The sequence below is a fragment of the Ammospiza nelsoni genome, chromosome 2 (genome assembly GCF_027579445.1).
Source record: "Ammospiza nelsoni isolate bAmmNel1 chromosome 2, bAmmNel1.pri, whole genome shotgun sequence".
Lineage (NCBI taxonomy): Eukaryota > Metazoa > Chordata > Aves > Passeriformes > Passerellidae > Ammospiza > Ammospiza nelsoni.
Window position 1 is genome coordinate 103126523 of NC_080634.1, and position 13492 is coordinate 103140014.

Consider the following 13492-nt stretch of genomic DNA (forward strand, 5'->3'; position numbering starts at 1 on the left):
AACAGCGCCAGCTCCCTCAGGCACTCCTGTGCTCTGGACCCTCCACCAGCTCCACTGCCCTTCTTTGAACACACACCAATGTCCTTTCTTGTAGTGAGGGGCCCACAGCTGTACACAGTAGGTTTGTTTGGATGGAACAGGGGCTTTGGACTAGATAACCAGAGCTCCCTTCCAAACCCAACCATTGTATGATGCCATGAAGTCTTCTGCAAGCAAAACTGAATTAAGGAAAAGAGTTTAACACTGAGATTAAAATTGCAAACTTTTAAAGACCCTATAGAGCTGAACTAGCTATGGCCACTGAGTTGTGCCTGAATATTGCAACTCTCAATATATGTGCTGTGGGATTTAAAGGTTTAGTGTTAAGGAAATAAATCAAGTGGCAGAGTGACTGCAGGAACCAGCCCTTCTGACACTCTTCCAAGTTTAAAAATAATGGTGTGTCATGGCAGCTCAGCAAGGCTGTTCTCCAGCTATTTCCTCCCAGTGCCTTGCTGTGGGGAGTCCCTGGGTCAGAACCCAGCTGCTCCCTCATCAAATCCATCTTGGTAGTGGTACCACCAAACAGAATCTCCCAAGCTTCTCTGGACTACAGTGTTCTCTTTGGGCAGTGCTGCAGCCAGCAGGTTGAGCACCCAGTGTATCTTGTGGAGCTGATAAAATACTTGTTGTATCCCTGGGAGGTGTGGCTCATCCTGCAGCAGCTTGCCCAAAGCACAGCAGCGACGCTGGGCTTCGAAAGCATCACTGCAGATCTGGTAGTGCAGGGTGCTGGTATGTTGGCAGCATGGGCAGGTCCTTTACCAGAATCACCTAATCCCTTGTTTGTGACCCTATTTTGGGTGGCTTGAAACCTAAAATATAAAAGAAGATACAGATATAATATAGAATTAAATTATATTTGAAATGCAAGCAAACATATGATTATGTATCTTTCATACGCATAATTTAAAAGCTTCAGTTTACATTGTCCAAGATTAATGGACTTTAACATCTCCTCAAAAGTGATTTGACAATAATTTTGGCTTGATTTTTTTGTTCAATTTATGTTTTTACATTCAGAATTAATACACTGAATGAATATCATTTGGAAGGTCAGTAATTCATCTTCCATTCATCTCCCTCAGTGGGAAGTGCAGCAATTCACTGTTGCAATTTCCTTTTTATCTTGGCTAGTGGAGGAATTATGCTTTAGATACTTGATCACTACATTAAAAATATTATATTAGCAATGCAATCTGTTATACATTACCTCCATGTCTTTTTAAATTTCCACTTATCATCCATTCAGGCTATTTAATTTCATTTCAGATGCCTGTTTTTACTGTGACTGCTGAATTACAGTACTGCAATAAAATAGAAGCAGTTCCTGAATGCATTCATAAAGAAAATAATGGCAGGAGACATGTCACCTGCATGCTAGGCTCTGTTAAACTTGAATAACACACCAAGGCTGCTGATATTATGCTTGGGAGTGCCATGGGTGACTGATTTCTGTTTATCAAGGAAGTTTTGTCTTCACTGTTGTTTTTTTTCCTCAAGTTTTTTTGTCTCCCACTCTCCTTTGGTTCTTTTCTACAAGTTTTCTCACTGCCAAAATCCTAAAGTTAAAACATGCATAAAATGACTGGCTGGGGTTCCTCTGGGCTCCCTCAGAAATGCCATGCTCACAGTTCATTGAAATCTCTGAAAGTCATTCCATCAATTAAAGTTAGATCTGTGGTCTCATGTTCTTCATTTGAGTGTCAGGGCTAGCTATGGGTGTAAAATGTTTTGTTCATACATTTTCAGAGTCCTCAAGCCATATTTTTGCTGTGTTGCTCTCTCAGAAGTACTAGGGTATTCCATTCCTCAGAAATTTTATAAAAGAAATCTCACTTTTACTGTGGAGTTTTCCTTTCTGAACCAAGTTGAGGTTTTTGTGGTCTTTTAAAAATGTCTATGAAATCTAGGTTTCTCAATTAATTTGTTTAGGCCAAATTTATTTCAGGACATTTTCAGGTCAAACCTCTTCCATACTCCCTGGGCAAAAACCAGCATCACTTAATATTTAGAGAAGTTTAGAGTTTCTGATGTTTATTTGAATATTTGGTTACAGAGGGTATTCTTGTTCTTACAGATAATAGAGGTAGGATTTGTTCCAGCAGAAGCTCCAAGAACAATAAATGCTTATAAGTTGCTGCTGAAATAACAGAAAATCAAGGAATAAGACTGGGGAGAAATTCCCTGTTCTCCTATCAAAGGCTTGAATGGGCCTCCAACAGACTTGCTAATGAAATTTGTTTTTCCCATCTCTGTGACTGCAAGTTGAAAGAAAAGAGTAGTTCAAGGATCAGCCACACCAGCCAGGAGCCTTTAAAGCATAACCATCAGGCTCTGCAGTACAGCTGGAGTTCTGGTTAGAGAGACTTTTCTCATGGAGACTGGGGAAGCTTTCATCTACCCTTACACAGGAGTTAATATGGCTCTGTTGGGAGAAGCCTCTCCTCACATACAGTCCTTACCTCCTTTAGTTGTTCACTGCTGAAGTGCTCCTTTACCTCATTTCTGGTGTGGAACTGCTGTGCCTTGAAAAGTAGAGTTATACTGTCTCAAATGTCACCATTATTTGTGTTGATCTGTATTCTTAAATATTTGGCTGTGGAAAGGTACGAGCTGTACAGTCAGTGTAATTAACAAATCTTCTATCTTTAGAAGTCATCAGCTGAAGAGGTACCTGATAACTCTGCCCTATTACAGGATGGAAAGAAAGATGACAAACAAGGTATTCAAATAAATAACTTTTTTTCCATTAGGGATTAAATGATATGTGTTTTTAGTAAACTCCTATGTTTGCTGGATGTGTTCAATTTCTAAGCTGGCTGTGTGTTGCTAAAGATTTAAAGAGACAGCTCACGGCAGATGAGATGAAGACAAATAAATGGAGGGGTTTGCTTCAAAATTCTGTCAAAGTTCTATCATACACCTTCTAAAATATGTCTAGCCCTAAGGCAATTAATGTTGTGCTTCTTACTTAAACAAATTTTAATTGTTATCAGGAATTTTTTAAGAGTAAAGATTGCACTGTGCCAAATTTTCAGTTTCCTTTTTTGCAAGAACTTCAAAATCAGTTTTTACTCCTATTTGAAAAAAATAATCCCTGTATTTTCTTGCAAAATGAAAGTTTTAGTCAAATTGGATTGAAAAAAATTCATCGATTCATTCATTTTAATAGACGTCCATCATGTGAAATTGATCTTTCTCTCTTTTGCTTCAGTAGCTTTTATGGCTTCTAGAATTGGCACTGGATCATCACACATATTCTCTTTTCCCAATTCTTACTTGCTGTCCCTCTGTTGTAGAAACAAAACAGTTGTGAGTATTCTGCTGCCTGATTCTCAGAGCTACAGATTATGTATGAATAAAAATAAAAAATATCTTGGCCTCCCAGATGTCCACATGTTAAGGTTGCATCAGAGCTGTGAGACCAGGTAGTCCACATTCCTGATTCACCTGCCACACTCAGGTGTGACAGAGTTTGACAGATTCCCAGTGTACCTTTTTCAAAGAAAGTTTGTCAAGGGTTTGTGTGTTTGTAAAACATTTTGACATGTCAGCATATTCCAAGTAATCAATGTTTTGTTGACAAGGTTTGTTTTGTTGCAAAATGTATAATGAACCAGAGATGGACATGAACCTTGAAGGTTATTGCTGTGAATTGTCTAGGGAAGATTTACTTCTTACTAAGGGAATATTTTTCCCTGTTCAGATGATGAAGTTGTGCTTTGATTTTTGTAGCTGGCATGTTAAATCACATGGGAACCTGTTTTGAGACATGCAGTCCTCCTTCAGGGCTGAAGATATGCTGTATTTATGACACAGATTGCTACCTTTTCAGCCAAAGAACAAATACTTTTGTTCTACCTTTTATTACTATTCTGACAAACATGAGAACAGATCACTCTCCTAACTGAGGGGTTCCCCCAGAAGTGAAAAACCAGCTGTTCAGGGAAGTAGAAGCAAATTTTCCTGCATTTTCAAAAGTATCCACGTAAATTGACTGCACTTTGGTTATGTATGTAGTTGAATGTAGTTGAATTTGGAAGATAATGTAAACCCAACTGGGTTACAAGACCCAAAACTTTTCCCACATGTTTTGGTAGATAAAGGCAGATCATAGAGCAGGTCAGGTTGGAAGGGACATCTGGTTCAACTTCCTTGCTAAAGCAGGCTCATCCTAGAGCAGGAGAGATTTCATTCCAAGTGGTCATTTAACACAGTGTCACAGTTCATCAAAACACACTATGGTGCATTAAAAACTCCATTAGAAAGGATGTGAAGGGGAATGTGGAAGGGGAATAAGCACTCAACTCCACAAATTCTCAAAATTTGAGATTATTTGGGAACTTGAGCATAGGTCTTTCTTTCTGGTTTTGACTTTTGTGCTCTGGGAAATTGTTACTTGTTTGAGTACTTCAGTTTTCTGAGGCTATTTGGCTACTTTTCAAGTATTTTTGGCATTATAAGATGTCTAATACCAGTTCAGGTGTTCTTTCTCAGACCTGATACTTCTAGGTTTTACCCACACATACTTAAAGTAATTATCTTTTTTTTTTTTCTTAAGCTGTTAAAGTAAGCACTACTCTCAAAACTATACCAAAGGAATTTCAGCACTTGACTATGAAAGCAGGTAAGGAAAAAATTGTCATGTGTTACTTGCATGAGAATTTTGATCCAGTATTTCTATATCACAGGAAGCCTAAATTAGTGTAACTTGATTAATTTTTGAAAGAACTTTTTGCTCTTGTACTACTTTCCTACTGGTACTAGCTTTTATCTCATAATGACTACTATTTGTAAGATAAATATTAATTACCTTTTCAGGTTGTCAAAAGGTTTTCTTGTTTTTTTTCCCTCATTGTTAGTGTATGGGTTCTTTCTGTGTGGAAAATGTTTTCAGCTGTTTTAAAGATTCTGAAGTTCTTCTGTGCTACAAACAAGATGCAAGAGCATGAATATTGTACCTCTTGGTAAAAATACATTTAAGTATAGAATAACTATGTAATGTTTTGGTAACTATTCTGAAATTGCCTGTTTCTTTGTGAAAGCTCAGCTTTCCTATTTTGTGTCAAGGAGTTACAGGACAGAGAGCCTTTGGAAACACAGACCTTGAGGCACTTAAGACACTGCCACAAGCTTTTGATTCAGGGCTTGTTTCTTTGTTGAAACCACTCCTGATTTTTCTCTCTCTAGCTCCAAAGTACACTCCTTGTTCCTGTCATTCTGGAAAATGTTAGTTTTGGAACAGCATATGTCAAAATTACTTATTTGGTCCAGAAACTTCCCCTGCATTCAGTTCAGTTCATCAGACCTCCCTTGCCTTCCTCTTTGTTAATCTCTTTCTACAGGGGTAAGAATGTTTGCAAGCCCTCCCTGGTCCCAGTCAAGCTAAAATCTTGCTTTCTCTTCCTTTTGCATGAATGTTTTTTCTCATGAAGATATCCTTGATTAAGAAAATGGACCCCACATGTCTGTCACAGCAGTTTTGTCTTATAGCTCGATTTATTCATGGCTGCTCAACAGCTGCATGCCTCATTTCCCAAATCTTTTTTTCCTGGCTTCTTCCCAAACACTTGGAAGCTGCCAGATTTGCTATCTTCAGCTTCTATTCTCAAAAGATTTCTGCTTCTCCTTTACACTCACACACACTCTTGCACATCCCTCTCAGGGAAAGAAGAAGGTGCTTGCATGACTTTCCATTCTGTTCTCCTTCCCCTGGTTTTGCCCAGGAGGACAGGGGAGTTTTACTTTCAGTTCAGCAATTCTGTCTTGAGTACATGTAGGAAAAAAGCTTACTGTCACCTGCACATCTCCTTCCCCTGGGTCTTTCATCTCCTGGTCAGGGAGTCTTCCCCATGCTGCTGTGCTCTCCAACAGTGTTGCTGTGTTTGTGTACCAAGGGACACAGTGGCAGAATTTCACTCCATCATCGTGGCTCCTGTCCCTGCAGGGTTCCACTCTTGCTGTGCTGCTCATTGAGGATTTGAGCCAGCACATTCTCAGGTTGCATGCTACAACTGGTGTGAAAAGTAAAAATGTTTATCTGTCCAGTCGAGTTAGATGCAGCACAGTAATTGAGTGCTTGTTTCAGAATCAGTCACCATTCTGAAAGGTCATTGTAATCATTAACCTCCAGCATGAAAACTCATTTGGGATGAAGCGGGAGAAATTCTACATGCTTCTTTGGTTATTCATTTAGGCTGTTTATGTAAACTCAGGAAAGATGATAGTCTGTGAAAGTTTTCTTCTCCATCAGAAGGTCTGGAAATTTGAAATCAGTAAGAACTTCATATGCTCAGCATTCTGAATATCTGGACAGTTTATTTAGATTCCTAAGTGCAGGATCATTGTTGACCTTAGCCTTTTAAAGGATTGAGGGCCAAATTTCCAAGCGCTTAAATTGTACATTTCTCCCTAGATGACCAATAAGAGATGAGTCGTTGATGTTGACTAGTGGGGAATGCTTTGTTTTTTTCTTTAGCTTTTCACCTTTTTCAACACAACTTTTCCACCTGATCTTAAGCTTGTAAAACAAGGAGGGAGCTGTTGAGTGCAAGATGTTAGGTTACAGTTAAAAGTTACCAAATCAGCATCCTTCAAAGTGTTAAAATAAAGTTGTCTTCCAAGAGCGCTGCAGGAGCAGCTCAACACCCAAACAAGGAACTTCACACCCTCTGTAATTACTGCAGACCAAGCTGCTCATTCCATCAGGCTCTACTACTCCAGGAATTGTGCAAACTTTTGAATAATCAATGTAAATCATTTACTCAACAGGTTTAACTTATCCATTTCATGAAAGTTAGGCTTTTGTAACCATAGCAGTAAAAATATGGAATACTCGTGAACTGGAAATAGTTTAATTAACTGGAAATAGTTCTGTATCATCTTGAATGATTTTGTCATGTATGTGTATAAACCTGTACCTCAGACATGAGTGTGCACACACTGTGGATGTACCAAAATAGCTGCATGTTTCTTGGAAAACCTGCCACAATTATTTGTATGTCCTAATAATGAAGTACCTGCTTCATAGTATTTTTCGTATTATGCTACTTCTTTTGAAAGCAAAGCTAAGTCTGGGTATTCTGTAATTGTAGCCTTGAATTTCCTACTTTTTCAAAAGCTTAAAAAGAAAATCCTTGGCAATGGCATTCTATTGCCATCATTTTTTATTAGTAGTCATTTTGGAATTCTCTCTTCCTTATGTGCTTTCCTGTTTACCTCAACAGGATGTCCTTGGAGAGTTTGAATGTCAGTTTTACCTACGGGTTTTTTATTTGAAAGGCTTTCTAGAATAGAATTACAGTCTCCATAAGAAAAGGAAAATTTGAAGAGTCTTAAACATGGTTTACCTTGGAAAGGATTTATACTTCCTATTTCTAAGTGGCATATTTAATAATTGTGCATGTAATTTAATAATCAGCAATTTCAGCATTGGAAAATTGGGTCATATGGCTGTAGGGAAGCAGTGTCTGAAGTTGTATTCTCTGGGAGTTTGACACAGAGAAGAGGGAGGAGGATTATCACCACTGCATATTTTAATATTAATTCCCTCTCCCTTCTTTAGTTGCTAGGAAGAGTTTGTTGCAGAGAAATCTGGAATGACTGTGAACTAGTTTGGTGATGACAATCTACTGGAACTTGGTTTTTAAGTGGTCACTGCCAGCTGCAGTGGGTTTATTCTGTCCAAAACACCAACTAGCTCCTCCTGATCCTAAAAGCAGTTTCTTTTGTGAAGGGCTGTTGTGTGGCTGTACATGTGCCATATGCTTGTCTTCTGTGAGCCTAAAGCCTCCTATGGATGGTCTGTGCAGCAGTACAGTGCAAGCCATTAAAAGCTCAGTATTTGCCAGCTGCTGCCACAGGCACCTCCTGCTCCGTGGTTTGGAGGATCCATTGTATTCTCAGGTAGTGCTCTGTAATAGCTGATGATAAATGCTCTGTAGTAGCTGCTGGTGATAAATGTCTGACTTGAAAGTAGGCATAAATCTGAAGGGAGCTAGAAATTCTGACAATTTTTTTTTTTTTTCTCTTGACTGTTGTACCTTGATTAGTAGACTGAGAAATATACAAGGATTCACTTTGTATATGCACTGGGATAATAGATGCTGCTCTAATACCTTAAGGATATCTCAGTGGGATGAATTTGAAAGCAATCGTGCAGATATGTTTTCTCAAAATTATCTGATTGTAGTAAGAAGAGTAACAGAAAAGACAATGTAAAGCAAGGAACAGCCTCAAGGAATTACCTAGAGATGATAATTCAGTACTGTTGTTTTCCTATCACATAAAACCTGCATGTGGTAGGATATTTGGAATTCATCCAAATAACAGAAACCCATTTTTACATTAATGGAAATATGTTTGATCAACATTTAGACTTAAAAGCTTTCTTTCATTCATATACCTTTTGTTCCCAAGGTCAAAACAGTCTCAGCATGACATGTTAGTATTTTGTACTGGGTGATGTACATTTATACTAATTAATTGAAGTATTTAGGAAGGACATAAACCTTTGTGCTTTTGGAAGCAGACGAAGTAATAGATTAAGAGTTCTGGACTAAGAACAAGATGTTTTCTATTACTAGTTTATATTGTTCCTTAACTTGCTGTATCACAACTACATCCATGACTACAGGTCAGAGCTACCAGACCTATTCCTCTTCCTGTATTCTGGTAACCAGATTGAAAAGGTGAAGCTCTCACTACATGTTGGCTTTTGGATTCTTAGTGTATTCACACACTACAAAAACAAAGGGGAAGAAGAAGTGAGAATCAATCCCCATTGCTCATGTGAGATGAGTATACTCTCACATCCACATTTGCAATGTGAGTATACTCTCACATGTTTAATGGACACTGATTCTGAAGCTAAAGAAATTTATTTAAAGTATGATGGTTTAGCAGTTCTTTTCTCTTTTCTATTCCAGCTGCTCAAGAACCTAATGCACACAGAGCCAGACCACGATCCAGGTACTGCTTTCACTCCTGTTTCAGGAAAAGACATATGTTCCTCTGGTGTTAGATACCAGGCATCAGAACTGGTGTTGGATTTTTTTTTTCTAAATTGGTGTTGTGCTGGAAGTACAGCTCAGATCAGACAGATTTACCAGAAGGAATCTGTAAGCTATGGACCCTACATGAATGCTGCACTAGGGCCCCATGATCCCTGGTCATAAGGTGCTGGAAGTTTTGCCTATCTGCCCAGCCCTGCTGCCTTGTCAGGGGGGTGACTGCCTCCAGGCCAGCCCCAGGGGTGTCGTGGCAGGAGAGCTGGGACCACCCCATTGCAGGGAACATCCTCAGCAGTTCCGTGCTCTTGCAACCTGCACGGTGATTTCAGATGGAGGAAGGCACTGCACGTTCACATGGAGGGAGGCACTGCAGAAACAGCAGTGGTAGCTCAGCTCTCGGCTCTGGGTGAGTGAATACTTTTGTTGGCATCCATGTGCTTGGCTCCGGTTGGTTGGTGTGTGATGCAAGGACTTCAGGACTGTTGTGTGCTAGAAGTGACACCTGCTGAATTCGGGTGTTTGAAAGAAAAGGGACTGTGCCAGAAAACACTGTGTATAAATGGATTACATCTTGGGTCGGTTGTCACCTACTGGTGTGTAGCCATATTGTTAATTCACATCCAACTTTTAATTTTTGGTGCTAGTTAGAGGGCTCTGCTTGGGATTTTTTTGCTTGGATAATGAAGTATAATCACAAGCTGTCTGCTTACAGTCTTGTCAAAGCCTGCTAGTAAGAGAGGATCAGCTATAAGCATGGTGATTGAGGATTGAAATCCTCTGTTCTTAGGACCTATATTCAGGAAGGCTGAACTGCCTTGTGTGCTGTTTTTCTGCTGCTAGCCAAAGCTTTTTAGTTTCTGCAGAGTTTTAAATTTTCTTGCTGTGTTAATAAATAGAAAATATGCAAAAATGTGCACAAAACATAGAACACTGAATGCTTAAACAAGCTCAGAAAAAGTCACTTGAATGTGACTGCTCTGTCACATGTGGCTGTCTCACATCTGACTGTATGCCACTGCTTCAATGCAGAAGTTGAGACTAAAGGTTCTAGAGCACATCCTTGAACTCAGACCTGCTGTGCTTGTTGGGATGAAATACCATAGAGAGATTTATTTTTTTCTTTAAAGAATGATTGGGATGTTAGGAAAAAATGTGTATTAATGGACTTCAAAACCAGATTGGAATATATTCAGTAACTGAGAAAACAAATAAAAACAGTTAAATAAATTGTGATGTGGAAAGTAAATTTGGTAAACTTGGTGGTGATAATGAACAAGTAGAATTGTTGATGGCTCCTTTGGTGGGTCCTAAAAATTCTGATTCAGAGGGTGAGGATGACTCTGACAGTCCTATTGGAGAAAGAAGTAAATCAGGAAGTCTTGTCTCTCGCAGAACCAGAACAAGAAGGTGGAGTAAATCAGTGATTCAGGCTCCTTTAAGAAGAATTGTGGGACTGCTGGGAAAGCCATCTATGTGCATGTACTGTTTACTAACTGTGAATTATTGACTTAGAAACAGGATGTTGCATCTCATTGTAACAATCCAAATGATATGCATAGTATTATTAAATCTGTGATGATGACACATGACCCCAGCTGGGGAGATACATAATTTTGGTTAGAAATTTGTTTATTTATGAAGAAAAAAAAGAATAGTTCTAGAAAAATCATAAGAAGGACTGAGTAGGAGAAAAGTTGTGGAGCTAGATCAGAAAACTGGGGGAGCAGGAATGTCAAATCCTGATAAACCTCTCCCTAAAGAAGATCTTGAATGCGATTTGAATGAAGATGTTGGATTAAAAGGAGTAAAAGTGTTGATTTTATATGGAATTCATAATGGAATGGAAAAACCTAGGAGTCTTGCAAAGTTGTATGAGGTAGAGCAGAGAGACCGAGAATCTCCATTAGCTTTTTATGAGTAGTTGTGTAAAGTGGCTCATAAATGGACAAACTTGGACCTGGAGAGTGAGGGTAATAGGATGTTGCTCAATATGCTCTTAATTGGACAGCTGGCACTGGATATTAGGAACCTGTTTGGCCAAAAAAAGAATATCCTTTTGTCATTAGTGGGAGTTATTTCTGTTTCACCCAAATGTGCTTTTGGTCTTGCCCTGACATGCAGTATGACAGTAAGTCTAACATCTCATGTTGCCAGTGCTCGTTTTGAACAGTCTTGGTCTTGCTTGGTCTTGGTTTTTAGTAAACTCATAACTACAACAGCTGAAAAAATTGAACAGTATTTGGCAAAATCAAAATTCTCAGCAAATCCATCACACCACATTTGGATTAATGTGCTGTGGAGGGCCTGGAAAGAGGTACTGACCATGTATTTGACCAGTTGTAGTCACTTTGGAGCCATTCATTTTTCTGAATTTTGTGCAATTTGGTGACTGTTTCCTATCAAAAATTTATTCCAATAGTTAAAAATTTATTCTGCTAGTGAGAATGTCACAAATTACAAAATGCAAACTTGGAAGAGATAGGTTGAATCTATACCTGTATAAACACTACCCTAGCAGTTGGGGAAGGCAACAGAAACTCCAAGGGGTGCTATGTGGGGAATTTTACTTTGGTTTATTCAGAATAGTTGCTACAATTATCCTGCTGGCAAAGTTACATAAGAAGGCCTCAAGCTGTGTTACAAAAAGCCTTAAAAAATACTAGCCCTGTAAGCATGACTCATTCCTTTCTCCACACGCTTACATCCCTCTGTTGCCAAATGAAATCTGTGTTGTTATAAGAGGGAGCTCTTAGTCATTAGGGCAAGGAATTTCCACCATGAACCTGACTTCTGGTCAGTGTAATTTTAGGTACTATTCACTACAGTTGTTTAAAATTAATTTCTGAAATAAAATATTTTCTCCTTTTCCCCATGTTTTTCCTTAGGTCTTATTCTAGCACGTCAATAGAAGATGCCATGAAAAAGGGAGAAGAGCCCCCTACTCCACCTCCAAGGCCACAAAAATCACATTCCAGAGCTTCCTCTTTGGATCTGAACAAAATATTTCAGCAAAACACACAAGGTAAAGTTGGCTTTCTTTGCTCATTCTGAGACCGTTCAGGTTAGCTGCATGCTTGGCAACTTGATGTGTTTGCAGAAATGCTTGGCAATATGTGCATATGCTGGCCTTGCTGCAGACAGTAATGCACTGCAGAACAGGAGTTCTGCTTGTTCACTTGCTTGTGTTACATCGCCACTGAGGGGAAAAATCACTGTTTCTATAATTAAGGTGATTATAATGATTTCTGGCACAGTAATGGGAAGCTTAACATATGGTAGTCTGTCATCACTGACTGTTTATAACTAGTCTGGCTGTTTAGACAACTCTCATCAGTAACTAGAGTATAATTGATTTTTATTACTATTTATTTTTTGTAGTTCAGAAGCAGGAAGAAAACCCCTAATGTTTAAACTGGGAGAAAGAAAGCAAACATTTTTGATGTTAAAGTCTGACATATGCGTGAGAACAATCAGAAGCCACTCTGAGTTTAAAAAAAAAGGGTAATTTCTTTTGACATGAGTGCATGTTGAGGGGAGAGAAAGAAAATGTAGACTAGTAGCTGGGGTGAGCTGAAAGAAAATGGCTTTTCAGCACATTACCCTGTGAGTGTGCCTCTTGCCTTGAAGTGGGAAGAGGAGCTGTTTGTTCAGGGCAGCAGTCACCCAGCGTGGCTGTGCTTCAGCAGTGTCCTTGAAGCACACCAGAGGTTTGTGTGCTGCACACCAATCATCTGACTCAAGGGTCATGCTTATGCTTCAGAAGAAAGGCAAGGTTTGACTGTGTCAAGGAATGTTTAACTGGGCTCTCTAATGTGGTTCTTGGAGTAGAAAAGAGTTTTACCTCTTGCTATATGGGACTTTTTGTGCAAACACTAGAGGGAATTCAAGAGTCCTGCTATGTGTGCTGATCCCTGAAACTCAGTAGGAGTAAACTTTGTTTTTTGCCTTACACAGAGCAGTAATTCTTTATTTTCTTTGTTCCTGTTGAGGAATCTGGTGCCTCTAATTTTGATTTTGTTATACATCAAAATAAAACCACAAACAGAGCCAAGTTCACATTTTCTACTGCAGCAAATCTTCTTGGAATCCAGATAACAAGTATAACTGGAAGGAAATTGGGTTTAAATTGGGTTTAAATTTCACTTGGAACACAAATGAAAGAAGGATTTAAATTCTTGAAGAAGAAGTCGTTCTGTGAATGAAAATAAACATCTTGTTTTGATGTTAATTAAATAGTTAATTTTGAAAGTCACAAAGCGGTTTCTTTTGGGGAAGTTAACTGTGTGCAGTTTTGAGTACCACAATATAAAAAAGACATTAAGCCATTAGAGAGTGTTCAGAGGAGGGCTGCAAGGATGATGAAGGGTCTGGAGGTGAAGCCGTATGGGGAGCAGCTGGGGTGCCTTGGTCTGTCCAGCCTGAAGAAGAGGAGACTGAGG

General features: G+C 39.0%; 1 protein-coding gene across 1 annotated transcript in view; it reads left to right on the plus strand.

Annotated features, from left to right (window-relative positions):
* The window catches only part of REPS2 (RALBP1 associated Eps domain containing 2), a 95289-nt gene that overhangs the window by 50006 nt on the left and 31791 nt on the right, over positions 1-13492 (plus strand). The window contains exons 10-13 of the mRNA XM_059493658.1: positions 2695-2764; positions 4604-4669; positions 8970-9012; positions 11939-12075. Of these exons, the coding sequence (XP_059349641.1) occupies positions 2695-2764; positions 4604-4669; positions 8970-9012; positions 11939-12075 (316 nt within the window). The remainder of the gene's footprint in view (positions 1-2694; positions 2765-4603; positions 4670-8969; positions 9013-11938; positions 12076-13492) is intronic.